We start from the raw sequence: 18398 nt of genomic DNA, 5'->3' as shown, positions 1-18398 counted from the left end.
TTGTGAAAGTGATGGATTCTAAGTTACTGAACTTTTAATGAGAATTCTAAATGGAGGGAAAAGTAACTGGTCTTTACAAATGATGCAGTTTCTGCTGTTAAAATGAGTCAATAATGGGCTGCAGGCACAGCAGTTATCATATGTAGTCACTGGTGTTTGCTTCTGAACCTGTCAGAGGCTATGCAGCAAATTGTACAGTGAGATTTCTGGACACCTGTGGGAGAGATGCAGACACTTCTGCTTATGATGAGCATTTTGCCTGAAGACAGAGGAAAAGAATGTACGAAGGACTCAATGATTTCCGGGCTAATTACTAAACGAATGCTGAAATAAGGGTCAGAATTTTTCACGGACTGTGCTGCTGTGGGTGTTTCACACAGTGGGTGTCTCTATAAAACTCAGCCTCTAGAAAACACCACTGTATTTCCTCTTGGAGGCATAAATTTAATGTCACAATGGATGTTATATGGTATTTTCTGAAGCTGGCTGGTTTGGCATTCACAAAAATAGCTTTGCAATTTAACAGGCAGGATTTTGTATCACACCAAAGCAATCAGTATTTGACTACTATTTGCCAGCAACTCTCAAAGAGATATGTATTTCTAGAACGCCAAAACCTCTAGAATCTCTGAAATGAAACTATGTACAGGTACTCAATACTTAAAAGGAAAAGTACATACATTCCTAAGATTTCTGTTATTCCTCTTATTATTTCAGACCTCCAGAAGTTTCCTGCTGGCAATGGCAGAAATTCCCTTCCCCCAGAATTGAGCCAGGCTGCAGTTTTCCATAGTACTTAACATGCTGCTACATATTCTCATTTTCCTACAAGTACATGCTCTGGGTTTCAAGTGCTTGTTAAACACAGCCACAGTAACTTTGTGGGGAATCATCCCAGGAGGACCTCTGGAAGCTTGAAACAAAGAACTCAGTATACAATAGGCATCTCTCAGAGTTTCCCAGAATAACGAGCAGTACACATGACACAAAGGATTTCTGTGGTTTGAATGCTGCCTTTTTACCAGGAAGTGAGTTGGAAAAGGCTTGGCTTATTTGTAAATAAAACATAAATGTTTGGATGCTTATGTGATCAACAGCATGACTTGCTCAAAGTACAAGACTGTAAAGGTCAGTTCTAATTCTCTGTTCCCTCACATCATAGAACAACACTGATAATATCAGCATTTATAACATTTTTAAAGTTTTGAAAGAAAGCCAGGATCAATATCATGACTGCCTTCTTATGCAGTGTCTTTCAAGATAGGATATTGCTTAATGGTGATCTCCTGTCCTGGCTTGTGCTATCCCTTAAATAATGTTGACAATAGTGGCTTTGTTTTTTTTGAAGTACCCCTAATTTTGCTGGCATTAACAGATTCTGCTAAAAGGAAAAGATCCATAAAAAGTGTGGGCCTGGTTCTTCTCTCCCTTCTCACTTTTTTACTGACCCTGGAAGAACTGATCTCACTGACTTACTTTGGAGCTAGCCCTGACTCAGCCAAGCCCTACAACACTTAACTTCCATTACACAGGAGATCCTTTTCCTGTTCACAAATCAAACTATGAGCACTTAATCAAGTCCCCCTAGAGGCCCAGGCAGGTAGAAGGAAAAATTCCTAGGGTGCCAGGAATTAAGACCAATCCAGGGAAGGATGAGCAGAGCACTGCTACACACAAACACATCATTGGGAGTCATAAACCCACTTGCTTGATCTACAAACAATCACAGGGGTGCTTTTTGCCATGAAACAGATGGTACAGGGGAAAAAATGTGTTCCCTTCTCCTCCTGTTAGCATTCTTGATTTTCAGGAAAACTGAGGAGTCCAAAGCCCTGATGCCTGCTCCTGAAGGCTTAAAGGACTGTGCTTGAGGCAGCGGGGTAGTTCACTGAGAGGGGAGCTTGTCCAGCCCTCACATGCTTGGCCACAGGACAGCGATGCAGGGAGGCAGCTGTTTCAGCTCACCAGACCCACAGTGCTGTGTGCTTGCTGTGCTCTGTAATCCTGACAGAACTTCAGGCACTATTTCCTCTCTCCACCTCGAGCCTCTGCCCAGGTTTTAGCCAATTACCAGTCACTGTCTGCCTCCAGTGGAGAGAATCTACCTATGGATTAACATCCCCTGCTTCTCTGAAGTCCTTCACCTTGCTGTAGCCCTGCTCTTTACTGAAAGCTAACCTCTATGCCATGGTTTACAGTGCAATTGCCTAAAAACCTTTCTGGGTTTCAGCCATTACATTGCAGACTGAACTGGTTTTACCCCAGCCAGCATGGGAAGCACTCGTCCTGATTGTGAGGCAGATTGAACATTTTGTAGTTAGATCAGTGTGAAACACCAGGTAAAATAAAGTTGGGAGAGGCCTTTGGCAGAATTTTAGCTGTGGTGTGTCAGGTACTTTAATTGTATGTGGGCAAACACTGATGTAATCCAGAACAAGAAGATTATGTACAGACCAAACAGTTATTACTTTACCAGGATATGCTTGACTGACCTCTATAAATAGAGTAACAAACTTTAAGGCACTGTTTCTCAACCTTGTTTACAGTGGATTCTTTTTTTAAGTTATATCCAATTCATTAAACAAAAAATCTAACATTTAACTCAAGCTGAACTACCAACCACTGCCTCTATGGGAAAATATTTCAGAACAGACACAGTGACACATATAGAAGCCATTTCCTTCTATGATCAGAATACATTTTTTCCAGCAAGGACTTAGGTCCATACAGCACACCCTGCAGTCCTTATCCTTGCTGGAGTCCCCATGGGTTCACCTGAGAGATCACAGCATAATTCCTTTCTGGGATAAGAGGGAGGACACACCTTCATCTTGCCCAGGTACAGGTTTGGGATGCAGCTGGGTCACATCTCCAGGAACACAGGCACTGTCCTTGCCCCAGCATAGGCCTAAAAGGAAACAGGGGATGGAGGAAAATGAAAGATCCAGGAAAAAGATAGAAAAACATATAGCCTAGGAGAGAGAGAAGCAGCAAATAAACATGCAGCATGCAGACATAGAGTCCAAACTGAACCAGATCTGTTCACATGTCTTTTTCAGGTTGAAACCACAGCTGGCCTCAGGGAAGAGCCAGTCTTGAGAGAAACAAACTATTTTAAACTGGCCTCGTGCTCCTGCCCTTTCACAGTGAGTCACACTGTTCTGCCTGCTGCCAGCTTCAAAGCTCAATTCCCTGCTTGGACTTTGGTTGAAAATGTCTGGAGGTCCATACATGCATACTGACAGTGTGCTCACCTTGGCTCCTAGAGAAATTGGGGGCTGGAAGGGATTGGAGTATCCCAAACTATTGAAAAAACATTCCTGAAAAAGGAAAAAATAAAACTGAAATCACAAGGCTGCTAGGAAGTGCAAAGTGCAATGTCAGCACTGTGCTTGCCTGTTGGGCCAGCAGAGGTAGGGGATGCAAATGACTCTGAGCCACAGTGGGAGTTTTTATTGAAACTGTGAATGGTATAGTTAGAGCTGGACCCTAAAAAGTAGCCAAAGCAATACCACCCAGAGAAAAACGAAGACAAGACCTTATCTGTAGAATTCTTTTCATGGTGTGTATCTGGGTAGAGGACAATTTGAAGTCAGATTTCACATCACCACTTACAGTAGAAAGTATTTTTCAGTTAAGTCCTGAATGGGGCAGCATCAGTCACATGGTTAGTCATGTTCCAGTCAGAGCATTTGTTCTGAAATAATCTCCTGTAGAAATGGTGGTACAGAAAGAGCTGTAGCATGGGTATGCCAAAAAGCAAGAAAATGAATGTCCTGACTCTTATGGTACAGCTGCCTTTGCATACAGTCAGTCTCCATCAGTGGTTATACAGTTGCCACTGTTAAATCATCTCCTAAATTCTGTCAGTTTTTGTTGCTGTACAAATCTGACCTCATCCTGGTCCCCTGCCAGTGCCAAAGAGCTGCTCTATTTACCCACTGCTGATGCAATATCTAAACTCAAAAGGTTTACAGTAAGATATTTAAAGTGGAGGGAGAATAAAAGCCAGTGCTAGTACAGCAACTTATGCGTGAAACATAGTTTAAGGTCGTTTGCCAGTTTAAGAAAAAAACAAAACCCCTTTGGAAGGGTTAATCAGCTTATGGAAAATTCCAAGGAGTGCCAGAGCCCTGTGTTAGGATCAGGGAGGTTGCAACAAGCCTGTCCCTAACCCTCAACCTGCAACATTAGTCCTGCTGCCCATAGCCTCAAACAGCCAGGAAGTACAAGGAAAGGCTTTTGAACTGTGTGTAAATACAGACTAAATGCCGGCTCTGCAACACTGCTTTTACATGTGTTTAATTAGATTGAGTAGATAAATGTGCAGTTGCATCCTGGGGAGTACAGGGAGGGACCCTGTACACCAGGGACAGACATCAGAGAAGTCACAATGGGTCTAATGTCTTTAAAATAAATTTAAGGACTTTATTAAGTCCTTAATTTTTCCATAATGATTTAGTTCTCAGGACGGTTGTGTAAGTATCCTTCTTTGGATATTATGACCAAGAACTCAGTATGATGTGACCATTTCTTTCAGAAATATTCTCAGAGCAGCAAGTGCATGGCTTTTTTTTGTTTTGTTTGTTTTGGTTTTGTTGTTGTTACTTTTATTTTTTCTTGGTTTGAGTTCACTGTCAGGGTTGCTTGGTTCCATCCATATAATATTTTTCAGGACTTGGCATACTGGAAATACACCACACTTCAGGATAAACAGAATAAATGAAATATCATAACTGGTTTTATGTGTGTGCAATATGTGGTAGCTTTCATTAAGAGGGTGTGGCTGAGCAGCAGGGCATCTGGCTGCTCTGTTTGCCCAGTTTTAGCTCTACTTCATAGATTCAGATAAAATCATGAAGAGGAAGAAAAGTGTGCTTTGAGACCTGGGCATGGTCGGCTGGGGTAGCCCAGGATCCACTGCAGATGTGGTAAAGGCCTTTTTGGGTCACAGCAAGGCAGTGCCAAGCCTGAGAGATATCCACGGAACAAGCAGGCCTCCTCAAGACCCAGGATTGGCTCCGTGCAGTTTATTAGAAAGCCAGCAAACTGCTGGAGGTCATTAGAGCAAGAGCAGGAAGAAAAAAGGATGGGCATTGCACTGTCACCGTGCGTGCAAAGAGGGGGAGTAGCGATGGGGATACTTGTTTTCAACTCTCATGCTGGATTTAAAAGCCTCTTATTTTAATATACAATTGTTAGTGCTTTTGGAGACAAGTTGTCTCTATATTGGTGGTGTTACTGTAATTATATTTGCACATTGGGTTTGCAATAACTGTAACATTCTGAATATTGTAATACATTTAAATTAACTTGCAATACTTGGAAGTATGAGAGAAACCTCTTTTTGAGGTTGCTGTGCTTCCAAGAGCCAGAAAGAAGATTGTGATAAGAGATGAACAATGCTCCAGTGTGCCTATCCCTGCCCCAAACTGGGCCCAGTGTGCATTTTTCACACAATTTGTTTAACTGTCACTTAATCCAGACCCTTAGTTCCTGGATCACGCAGACTGTCATTCTGCAGCCCCTCCCAAGTAAGGCTGCAGCACTCAGCTCTCTTTCCCCCCAAGCCTTCTTCCAAACTCAGTTCCAATTAAGTCTGTCCCAAGTCCTAGCCTGGTTGTAGCTTTTGGGCTCCCCCAGTGCTGCCTACCAAGACCCCTCTGGTGGGCTGCTCTGACAAAGTCTGCACAGAGGAGGCTCCAAGAACAAAAGGTAGACTACAGGCAGAAAAGGAAAAATGCTATTTTTAGTCGTGTCAGATGTCAAAAGGTTTATAGCAGGTTCTTTATAAAGCTCTGAGATTTCCTGAAACTCTTAAAATTCTTTGAACTACACCTTTCACAGAAGGAACAATCTTTCTACATCAATTTATGTATAGATCATATGCCAGTCACCTATCTTAGCTTGGCAAACTTTTCCTTCAGTGCAACTTCCAGTAAAACTTTATGTTAAACAGAAAGGAAAATGTTTTATAGATGTCATAAACTCCCCACTTTTTACTTAAAGCCAAACCACAGTAACTTCATAAAATGAAAAAAATTTCCATAATGCATCAGAGATACTGTGATCAATAGAGTAGAAAATAATCTGTTGTAAAATTCTGACATGAGAATTACAAAAAGAATTAGAGTACATGTAATCTGTCTGATAAGTAGCACAAGATTTGTTTTGTGTCATAAAATGTTTGAAGTAAAAAATTACACCACAAACAGTATGTGAATCTAACAAAAGCCATAATGTGTATGGCTGGTAAATAATTTATTTTATGATAGAGAAGTTTTTCTGGTGTTGCTGTCATTTTAATTATTTTGCTCAAACATATTTCTCACTGGCATCTTCTTGTAAGTCACTGACCTTTTTGCTTGTTTTGACTCTTTTTAGGAGTGTAGGAATATGATGAATGATTAACTTCCTTCTGATGTTATCTTACTCCACAAAATTCAAGTAGATCATTAGATTTTTCTTTTCTCCTTGCTAACAAGGAAGAAAAGGAAAGGAAAGGAAAAATACTTTCAAAATGTTTTCAAAATCCTTGGTGGCTGATTCGCAAAATAGTGAAAAAATCTCATCTTTTTTCTGAGAAATAGCAAAATAAAGGTCAAAGATTCAGCAGAAATCATTACACTGAAAGAAATATATAAAATGCTCACATGAGAAACTTTTCAAGTTTGCCATGTTGCTCAGGCTTTCCAGTGATTTTGTTTGATTTTTGTTGTTTTTCATAAATCTGTGAAAGACATTTATTACTCGGCATAAAATCCTTCTGAAATTTCTCTCCTTCCTCTGCAGATTGGTGGCTGCACAAAAATGTGCCAGTGCTCTCCATCATCCATAAATCAAGAGCATTAGCCACAGCTGTTCACAACACTGCAGCCCTTCACCAGGGCCAGTGGTGTTACTCACAGTGACACACATCAGTTTTACCCTTGGTCTAATCCCCCAGTGTACCCCTTTGTAACCACCAGCCTGCTCTTCAGAAATTCACAAGTCACAGCCTTGCCCAACCCTTCATTCTAGGTTAGCACACAATGATTGGGTGTTGTTCCCTGGAAAACAAAAGGCTCCAGGGATCTTTTTTCTCAGCTCCCTCTGGTGTGTCCGCAGATTATAGAGATGAAGTCAGTACTAGTTTTTTATATTCTTAGTCCTAAAAACCTCAGCACAGCTGAACTTTGCTCTGTCTTAAAATACTTTTTCTCTCCTTGGGGCTTTTAACACACTAAGTCTTTCAGTTTTACATCAAACCTTTCCTGGACTCCTAACAGTGCTCCTTCAATAAACTCCTTGGCTCAGCTGGAGTCAATGACCTAAATCCTTTGGCCTGCAGGAAAGGCAGGATTTCAGCTCTCATTCTTGCAAACTCTCTTCATTTTCACTGTATCCCTTCATCTTTATTTTTCATTTCCTATTGCTATTACCTAAACCTCCTTCATTACTGGTTCATAGAAATTTGTCTCAAATTCTCTATTTCCTTGGCATTTGTTGCTCTTCAGATTCTCTGGTTATAAATTTTGTGTATGTGCTTGTTGTGGGTGTCTATGTCCTGTTGCAAATGAAATCATCAGAGCCTTTTTACTGGCTGGGTACATCTAATGCAAAGTTTCACTGCAAGTGTATGTGTTTGCTCAGCTCCCTGAGCCAGCTGACTGTTCTTTTTTAACACCATGTGGTGATTATTGCCTTGGGATTTAGGTCATTTGAGGATAGAACATGGAGAAATGGACACAAACTGAAAGTGGGGAAATTTAAGCTAAATATAGGAATAAATTCTTTACTGTGAGAGTAGTGAGTCACTGGAATGGGTTACCTAGAGAAGTTGTGGATGCCTCATTCCTTGCAGTGACAAGGCCGGGCTAGATGAGGAGTTGAGCAATGTGGTCTAATGGGAAGGGTCCTCTATGACAGGGGGAGTTGGAGCTAGATGATATTTAAGGTCCCTTCCAACTCCTAATATCCTATGTTTTCTAAAATAATGTTGCTTGTGAATGCAAACAATTCAGGGAACTTTCCTTCTGAATGAAAATGGAACCTCTGATAGCTGGACCCACTCACATTTCTGGTCCTTGCTGGCCAAGTGATGCAACAGGCACAGACTCACAGAGTGACCTTTCTCTTTGTTGGAAAGATGCCCATGCCTCCTCCTCTTCATGGCCCTTTGTTTGGAGATGATTAAGATGCCATGATTTTGAGAGGAGTGTTTGATGTGTGAATTGTTTTGGCTGGCTATCCACAGGATGATATCAATGTGTCCTTAGTGATTGCTCCTTGGATGTGATGTATTTAAAGCAGGAGCCTGAAGCTGTGTTCTGGAATGCAAACAAGTGAAAAACAGAAGGGAAATACTGCCAGCCTGAATGGTGCCCTGCTGTCTCCTCTGAAAGGGTAGAGGTACAATACAGAAAGAAAGATTGATTCAATCTATCTACTGGCTGCTGGGCCAGGCTGGGCTGTAAGCAGTTGCTTCTCTACATGTAGAAAAGATGTTTATTCATGGCAATCTCCACTTAGAATGTACTTGTTATCTTGAAAACTGCCAAGCTGGGAAGCACTGCTCTTCCTGTTTTCTCTACATGCATTTACAACATAGTGAGGTCTTAAACTTTCTTTGAAATGCCACAAAAAGTTTCTCTGTGTTGAATCTCTGTTCTGAGTCTTTGAAGATTCAAAATCACTGCCCCTTTGGATAAGGAGCTTGCTAACAGTGGTAGTCTTTGAAACTTGAGCCTTCAAATTGTTGACTCATACAGCACTTGGCTTAAAAGAAATGACAGTTCTGTAAAACGTTGGTTTTAGTTACAAAAATATCCCCTCCCTCCCTGCAGGGATCAGGAAGAAGGTTTCTCACTTCCCTTCCTCACCAACATTCATGTTCACCAGAATGTTCCCTGTTTAATTCACTTCATACCTGCTGTTTTTTCAGACTCCTGATGCTATTAACATTTCTTTCAGCCTTTCTCAATGCGATGGTAGAAAACAATGGTTTTCTTTAGGGCATGGGGTGTGAAGGACCAAAACTTAGCTACTATCTGAAAGCATAATCAGAAAATGGATTTTGCAAATATTGTGTCTTGTGGATGGAGTTACAACAGCATTTTTTTGAGTCCAGCCTTTCAGTATCAAAAACCATGTTGAAAAACCAGGAGCTGGCTGAAGTATCTTTTAGAAGCTATATGACATGCTTGTCATACATTCTTAAGACACATTGTTCCAAAAATATCTCAGGTCTAGATGATTTTATCCTAAACATGTGGGTAAATGCACATGCATACAAAAAGGCATAATGATAAATATAATTTTAATTTTCCTTTGAGAATAAATATTATCAGTTATAAACCAGTCACTAGCAATTAGCAATTCATTAAAATTTAATCTCCTTGAGTAGATGGTAAGATACTAGATGTGAGTTATGACAACCATGTCTAGACTAAGAAGCATAATCTTCTTTACTCTTTTTTTGTCAGGTGTGTTGGATACCTCATATCAGATTTTTTAACATCACTTTGGCTGTTTTTAAGCTTTCCCTCTGCTTCCAAATTGAAACTGGCAAAAACTGGATGTGAACAAATATTCCAGCAGTGGTATGAATGCAATGCCAGCGGTTCTTGAACAATAGAGTTCCCTGCTGAAGAGCTAACAAAGTTGTTTGGTGTCTCTCAAGCCCCATTTTACTTGTCTTTTGGGAGTGGTCCTTGTGGTCAGCCACCTCCCTGGTGCTGTCCAAGCCCTGCTGTGGAGGGAGATGGCAGGAGGAGCCTGTGCAGAGCTGTGAGCCAGCGGCTGATCAGCAGAGTCAGTCACGCCAGCAGCCTCAGACTGACGCCTGGCCCTCCTGCATCTGGCAGATAGGCATAGCCCTTGACTCATCTTATAACAACGTCCAAGGGCTTATGTGGTTTGTTTTTGCAGCTCTGATACTTAAAATCAGTTTAATAACACAAAATCCTTCCATTCAGACTGACCTCTTCATGAGAACTGGAGCTAGATTTAAAGAACACAGAATAAAGTTCTTGCTGTAGACCAGAGTTTGAGGTCACATCAGGATTGCTGTGTGCACCCTAGGGCTCCTGAGTCTGAGAAAGGCATGAGCCTACCTGCAGGAGGGAGTCCAGCAAAGGGCCTTGAAGGTGATTAAAGAACTAGAACATCTGATGAACAAGGAAAGGCTGACAAAGCTAGGGCTGTTCAGCTTGGAGAAGAGAATACTCAAGAGGGATTTTATGAATGTGGATAAAAAACTGATGGGGGAATCAAGGAGCTGGATTCCTGGCTCTTCTCAGTGAAGCTCAGTGAAAGACAAGAGGCAAGAGGCAGGAACTGAAACGGATGAATTTCCATTTAAATACAAGAAAATAACTCTTTTAACCTGAAGGTGATTAAACCCTATAACATGTTACTGAGATGTTGTGGAGTCTCCACCTTTGGAGGTACTCAAAGCCTGTTGGAACAGAGCCCTGGACAGCCTGTGACCTTGCCTAGAGCAGAGATTGGACAGAGCAATTGTCAGAGATGCCTTCTAGTCTCAGGTGTTGCTCACAGAACATAATGTCAACAAAGTAAATCTGCAATATTTTTAACCTATTGCACAGACAAGGATTTTTGTGTCTTATATATAAACCTGGTAGAAGCCTAAGTGGAAAAACACCCAATTTAGTTGTGCTTATGAAAATTACATATGTAAAAACCACAAACACTGCGTCAGTATTAGCCATAAATTCTGATGGTCTCTCTCCCTCTCTGTTCTTGTGACAGAATTGCTCACTGTGACTTCTATTTTCAACCTCAGTGTAGAAGAAGCCACATCTCCCCTGCTGGTACAGGTGGTGCCAGCCACCATGTGTGGGGCTTCTTTGCCCCAGCTCGAGCTCTGCTTCCATGGCCAGCAGAAAAAAGTCCTGTCCAAAAGTGAAAGGAGCAACTTCTGAAAGTTTCAAGATACAAGGGCAGCCCTTTTATCTTGAAACAGCACCTAGTTTTACTGCTACTACTCTAAGCCAAATTTTCTCCAGTAAAATATCCAGAAGATTTTGAAGGCTTTAACATGTGAGCACATGTTTTAATAAATTAATAGCTGGGGGACTGAAGCTGACTTGAGGCTGCCCCTCAGGTCATAACTGAAGGTCATAACCTGAAGAACTGCAATAGTTATAATGTTTGACATTGGAATGATTGACACAAAAGAACAGGAGCTGCCAGGTTCGGAGAGATCGTCACAAGGGAAATCAGAAATGATATTCAGGAAAAAATACAAGCTATAAGAACTAGGAAGACTTGTCCTGATGGTAAAAACATTGTAGTCTTGTGTAGGAAAAAGGCAGGGATAGAAAATATTTTAAATAAAAATCATGTGCTTTTTCTGTGTTTTCCCTAGGGGTGGTGGAGTATTTTCATAAATCTATGACTAATTTTTTAGTTCTGGACCTCAAGCCAACTCTGCAATTACCTAAACATTTTAGTATTTTTAGTGAGATTACTATACGGGTGTCTTCAGCCAAGTTAGTCACACGCATGAACTCTTATTTTTTTGCTTAACATCTATTATTCATGAAGGTTTAGTAAATAGGATTGAGGAGGCAAACAAGGGGTTAACAATTCCTTCAGTAATGGAAAGGCCATATAATTGATGTGATAGGTCAAACCTTACCGAGAACTAGAACACAAAATAAAAACTGCTTTTACAAAAAAAATGCCTATCTTTAGATGTCTAAAGATAGCCAAGTCTATCTTTAAACTTGGCTTCTTCTATAAAAACATTATGAAAGATGGGAGGGTTTTAATGTAATTAACTGGTGAAGAGAGTAATGAGGCTGTTACTAAAGGGAAGTGACATAGGATGCTGGTATTGCCTGGCTGAATGTGAACCTACTGAGTATGTCAGTATTTCTTTCCTTAATTATGAACTAGTAATATGACTTTTATATTAGCTATGTTGCATTTTAGATTTATCTTTTAATTTTCTTGTAAGGTTGTTTTTATAAATGATAGAATTCTTATAGTTAATCATATATTCAAATTTTCATATTTTTTCTCTTCTTTCTTACTTCTTGAACTCCAAATATTCTTTTGAAGCCTTTTAAATCTGTGAAGCTCTATAAATAACTTTTTCTCATATTCATATTGAAGTAACTCAGCTATGTTGGATCTTGAAAAGTTTTACCAAGTATTGTAATAAATGAAAATCTTGTCAGATGCACACAAATGTTTTCCATAACCCTAAGAATTGTTATGGTGTGTAATAAATAACTTTGTGAGTAAATAGCACAACTCTCACTCTGCAAGTATTAGAAACATATTACTGGACAAAGCAGTAATGTCTTACAGTAAGCTATATCTTGGAAAGCTACCGTATGGATTTAGTTGCTATATAGCAGAGATTTATTAATTTCAGACTTCTTGGGTCCCTGCTTTTCATTCTTTTTGGTATTTAATATTATTTCTAGCAAACCTATTCTAAATTAAAAGGAATAGTTACAAGGGAGGTTTCCAGTTCAGAGTCTTTATAGGTACCTATTTCATTGCTTCTTATGTTAAAAACGATGCTTGAGGGCTGCAAAATTTGAACATCAAACTCATTTTATATGTATTGTAGTAAAATATGATTTTTTTTTTAAGTTGCATTCACAGGTTATATATTTACCATTAAGATGTCCTGTATTCCCTTGCTAAAGTTCTTAGTGGGGAGCTTATTGAACAACATGGGAATTCAGAAAACAGAAAAAATGTGGTAGATGTAAAGTCTTATGATGCTGGCTGTGCTGTTTCAGTTTTTCTCAACTAGCCTCTGGAGACTATAGATCTTGGAACAATCCTCTCAGCTCTATTTGGCTCTCTCTCCATCTCTCCTTAAAACACAAACCATGAAGGAGAGTGTTGGGACCACTGAAGACCACTGTCTCCCTCACTTCCCACATGGTTAAGTTGAAAGGACAGCCTTCTCAGCTTGGCTGTCAAGGGCAAGCATTTTCTATTATGAATTAAAAACCCTGACATTTTTGAGATGTGAATAAATGCCTCGCAGCAGGAAAAGGTTAAGCTTGATTATTTGTGTTTTTTCTTTGTTGACAGTGTTTCCAAAATCACACTGCTGTTTTGTTCATGGCCATGTTCTGAGCCTATTAGTAATAGGCTAATAGTAATTAGTTAGCACTCCTCGTAGTGCAGCAGTGCTGAGATGCTCCAACCGTGTAGATGGCTCCATACAAGCCTGTAATAAAGAGCTGAAGGTTTTTTTTCCTCCTCTGAAATGACGTGAAGTGAATAGGCCCAGAAGTTGGAAGGGCACAAGGCAGAGTAGGCAATAGATATGATTATGGCCTGTTCAAGTTTGAGCCCATTTTTGTGGGTAACCAAGGCAGTGGAGGTGTGGTGACATGCTTTGACACATGTCCAAAGGAAAGCCACCCCTTCAGCCCCAGGTGCCCATGCTGCTGACAGGAGCTAAGGCACACGTCACTGTGGCTAGGTGGAGACAGTGTAGGTTTAGCATATATCATGGTTCTATCTTCATTTTGGTCCTGGAGACATGCAGAATCAGATTGCACAATAAATTGGATGGATTATGCATGCCAGCTGTCTAATACTCGCCAATATTTTGTCATCTTTGGTGCAGAGACAATTTCAGGAGGAAAGCGACGCAGGATGAGGGGAGTGATGGCTTGATTTTAATCACAGCTGTTTTCTCTCCACTGCCAGGTGTGTTTGGCAGGTAAACTCAGGGTGTTGAGCTGGCAGTGGTGCTGCAGTTGTGTAATTTGCTCTGCGCAGAGCAGTAGGGCTGTGCCAGGAGCTGTAATAGAGGGAAGATGGATTCAGAGGGGCTGGGGTAAGAAGTTGAACCAGCAGGATGCAGTAATCTTGATCCTCAGTGAATCTAGGCTCCAGAAAACAGAACACCTTTATTAACACTGGAAAAATAAATTATTCAGTATATTAGAGTTATTAATTGGATCAGACCTTGTGTTGCAACACCCTGGCAACAAGTCCCTCCTTTTCAGGCAAGGGATGAGTACCTGAACTCACATAGGGGTCCCTTCTTTTTGCAATTACTTGATTTAGAGTGAGTTTGACTTATTCACTGCTTTGGTGTTAAAAGGTGTTTCTAGCATTTAAAGAAAACTGAAAATTTATTGCAACTTACAAAATCCTTAAAAAAGAGTTTTCTTTTTTCTTTTGGTTTTGCACAGATTAATAGAAAGGCAATGGTCAGTGATTCTTCCTTAACTAAAATGAGCAGACTACAGAAGCCGTCTTTTTTCCATAAAGTGGTAAACTTAATGTTTTCTTGACTATATATTTGAATAAGGACTTTAATAAATTTGAGAAGATTAGGGATTGGTTAGGTTGCAAAAGGTACTTTGCAAGGCGTAATGTGGGACTAGCTCTTCTTATTTCAGGTCAACCATTAACATAAAATAAGGTTTTGTTTGTTTGCCCATTTTTGTGGAAATGGCAATGAATATGGAGTCCATAAGAGAAAAATTATGTGGCTTGTGTTACCGTACCTTCAGCAAATGCTTTCTTAGTATCTATTACCCTGAAAAGTATGTTTTGGATTCATGCTAATCAAATCATGTCAACCCCTCATCATGTAGCTCTGCTGCGTCATTTCGTGATCCATACTGTAACTGGCATAATAAAGATCGAGATTTTTGAAGTACACTTCTCAAAAACAATTACTAACAGACTATACCCTCTCTCACTTGTTTATTGACCAGTAATAACTTCTACCTGATGACAAAGCTCATTTTTCTGGGAGCCTCCAAGTTCCTGTGGATCACACAAGCTGCATGTAAGGATGTACTAGTCCCAGGTGGCCATCTGTCTCTTCTTTCCCCCAGCCCATTCAGCCAGGTTTCCTGATCAAGGGTGCATGAGGTATCAGCAGGTCCAGCTGGAGACCTGCATAACAGGATCAGGCTCACGTGCTTATATTTTGTTTCTGATGACAATAGGAGCAGGAGAGGGACTATAGGATTGTGGGTTTGGAAGTCAGTAGAACAAGTGAGTAGGGACTGTGGCTGCTTGGTTGAAGACATGCATCAGTTCTCAACTAAGTGCAGCAACTGACTGTGCTGTCCTTATTTCTCATTAACTAAAATGTCCTAAAACTGTAGAGTATGCTGAGTTGGAAGGAACCCTTAATTATCATTGAGTCCTGGCCCTACACAGAGCATCCCAAGAGTCACACCTCTGCCTGAGAGCATTGTCCAAACACTTCTTGAGCTCTGTCTGGCTTGGTGCTGTGACCATTTCCCTGGGGAGCCTGTTCCAGTGCCCAAACACCCTCTGGATGAAGAACCTTTCCTAATATCCAACCTAAACCTCCCCCAACTCAGCTTCAGGCCATTCCCGTGGCTTCTGTCACCAGTCACACAGAGCAGAGATCAGGGCCTGCCCCTCTTCTTCCCAAGGAACATGTAACTGCAGTGACGTCTCCCCTCAGTCTTCTCATCTCCAGGCTGAACAGACCAAGTGACCTCACCTGCTCCTCCTATAGTTTCCCCTCAAGGCCATTCTTCATCTTTGTTGCCCTCCTTTGGGCTCTTTCTAGTAGTTAAAATATCTTTTTTTACATTGTGGCACCCAGAAGTGCCCCCGGCACTGGAGGTGAGGCTGCCCCAGTGCAGAGCAGAGCAGGACAATCCCCTCCCTTGCCTGGCTGGTGATGCTGTCCCTGATGCCCCCAGGACACGCTTGGCCCTCCTGGCTGCCAGGGCACTGCTGGCTCATGTCCAACTTGCCATGGACCAGAGCCCCAGGGCCCTTTCCATGGCACTGCTGTGCAGCCTCTCATCCCCCAGTCTGTCTGTACATCCCGGGCTGCCCCATGCCAGGTGCAGAATCTGGCACTTTTCCCTATTGAACTTCATTTGGTCGGTAATGGCTAATTCCTCTAATTGTTGAGATCTCTCTGCAGGGCCTCTTTGGCCTCCAATTATGTGTCATTGTCAAACTTAGAATTCCTTTGAGTCCTGTGTCCAATGTATAACATCTTGGTATATATTTAATGTGATTTTTAAAATAGCTTATTTTCAAAGGGAAAATACTGATTAAGCTCAAGAATGAGAATGCCAGAACAATTTCTTTTATCTCCTACTGAATTCATTGTTGGAGGGGCAAACCTTTCTAAGGCAAGGTCTGTTTGTCAACCCATATGCTGCCTAGGAGCAAAATCTCTCCACATAAAAAATTAATTCTGCATTAAATGTTTTACCTCTGAAGAGTTCTTGCTCTTTAGCAGCTGCAGCATTACAAATGAATCTTGGAGCAAACACCTAAGCCCTGGGGAGTGCTGGAATTTCAGGTACATTGTTATTCTCAGTGATTTCAGTGCAGTAATTTCAGGCAGCTTCCAGCTCAGCATGACATGTTGTGGAATTGTTTGTCTGAGGTAGTGAACCTAGATTTGAAAAGGGGTGGGCTTGCATACCAAAGGTTGATACTATGTTTTTGAAAATTTGCTTCTTCTCAGCATAGCTCTTTCTTTAGGACAAATAATGATGTGAAATGATTCTTACCTTTGATTTGGGGCCTAATGGGGGAAACAAGAAGTCATTCAGGGTCAAGCAACAGCATGATGGTATGGGCCACGGTGCAACACTCCTATGTGACCTGCTAGGGGTGGGCAAGCCCAACTGCTCAGAGTGAAAATGGGACTGGCCCCTGGGCTTCCTGCCAGCCAGTGCAGCCTGGCTGCTCTCTGGGAGCAAACAATAAAACTGACTAATTTTGTTCCGTTTACAAGATGGTGCCCTTTCCTGCCAAAGTCCAAGTTCTCAGGGAAAACATTTATTTATTGCTTAGGCAATTTTGTAAAAGCAAGTGAGTTCTACAAACAGAATAAAACCTGTCAGTGAGTGAGTGTTATTTCTCTAGTTCTGTTTTCACTGGTGTTGAACCCCATTTTCCCCTTTTTTTTTTTTTTCCTAGCACTACTCCATCTCACCTTACCTGTTTTACATATTAACTGAATTAATTAGTAGCGAAGTATTTGAGCCAGCTGGATTTTACTCTAACTGGATTACCTCACAGGAACATGCAATCCATCAGACAGGCTAAAGTAAACACTTAGCTGGGTCACAGTCTTCCTACAGCCCAGCCCATCTGAAATCCTGTATGAGATCACTGAACTCTCTAAGCAGATAACATGGTTATCGTTGTACTGCGGGAGATGTTCTGGTAACAAAGCGTTTGCACCCAGCAATCAGCCGCTCTTGCCTCAGCCAGCCGCGCTGCTGGGAACAGGAGGTGGTAGGGACTTGTGCTCTTTAGTCATTTACAGCATTCCCTATCTAAAGGCAAGGCACATTTTGATTAGAAATGGGATGTTCCTACTCTGGCTTTATGGGCAGCTGTTTTATTTATTTGAAATACTTTCAGGGATGAAGTTATTTTCTATTCTTCTGTCAATGCAAGCTGAACGTCGAAGGTATGAATGGTGAAACACCCACAGATCTAACCACACTGGCGAGTGGAAATCTGTCAGCATTGTACTAGCAACAGGTATTATCATCATCGATGCCAGTCCTGTCAAACCTGCCTGTTCAAGCCTCTCTGCTTGCCCCTGTGAGCCCTCTGACAGGAGCCCTCTCTAAAGCACCATCCCATTTTAGCTGGTTGCTGGCCTGGGATTCCCACTCCAGTGGGGAAAATCCTGTTCTGGCCCTCCAGTTACACCAGCCACTGTGAGTGAATTCATCTGAATCATTAGTCTAATTTACTAAAGTGCCCTTAAATAATTCCTACCAGCTGCACACTGCTCAGCATCACACCTCAGTGCCTATGGAACTGCTGTCTGCTGTGGCATAGAGAGGGTCCGAAAACCTCTGCGCCATGTGGGGCTCTTGCAGCTGCAGTGGGGATTTGCTCCTTTATTTCTGTTTGGAGACTAGATGTGTTGAGCCTAACCGGGAGCATTCAATGGCAGTTCTCATCTTCCTGCCTCCGGGGCTGTCAAGGCAGCAGCTTCTTTGTGTGGCAGAAATACAAATGTTTCTATTTCAGCCATCCAGAATATTCAAATATACTGTACTGAGATTTACTAAGAAAAGACACTTCTAAAATATTAAAATAATTCCATGAATTAATACTTTCTCCCCCACCTTCCCTCGCTCCCCCCTCTCCCTCCCCCCCTCTTTAAATGAGAGAACTATATTTTGGGCTAATCTGGAGCAATGAAAAGAGAGGTAGAAGATCTGCTTTTAACTTGCTGGAGAGACTTAATGGAATAACATCACTCTGAAGTGTACAATTGCAACAAAATGGTTTATGAAGAGAACAGAGGAAACAGAAATTGTTTAAAAATGGAAAAAATTCAACTTTTTTGTGTTTTGGAACAGCTTTCAATAAAGTATATTATATTGAAACCAAACAGCCTGGAAAATGCTTTGGAATTTTAT

At 41.2% G+C, this 18398-nt stretch overlaps 1 protein-coding gene across 1 annotated transcript in view; it reads right to left on the bottom strand.

The window, feature by feature from the left end:
• Window positions 1–2126: 2126 nt before the first annotated feature.
• Window positions 2127–18398, bottom strand: part of SNX18 (sorting nexin 18) — a 61694-nt gene continuing 45422 nt past the window's right edge. Inside the window, exon 2 of the mRNA XM_036403507.1 lies at window positions 2127–2908. Within this exon, the coding sequence (XP_036259400.1) occupies window positions 2784–2908 (125 nt within the window). The 3' untranslated portion in view covers window positions 2127–2783. The remainder of the gene's footprint in view (window positions 2909–18398) is intronic.

The sequence above is a fragment of the Molothrus ater genome, chromosome Z (assembly GCF_012460135.2).
Source record: "Molothrus ater isolate BHLD 08-10-18 breed brown headed cowbird chromosome Z, BPBGC_Mater_1.1, whole genome shotgun sequence".
Classification (NCBI taxonomy): Eukaryota; Metazoa; Chordata; class Aves; order Passeriformes; family Icteridae; genus Molothrus; species Molothrus ater.
This window is presented reverse-complemented; position numbering and strand designations above follow the sequence as displayed.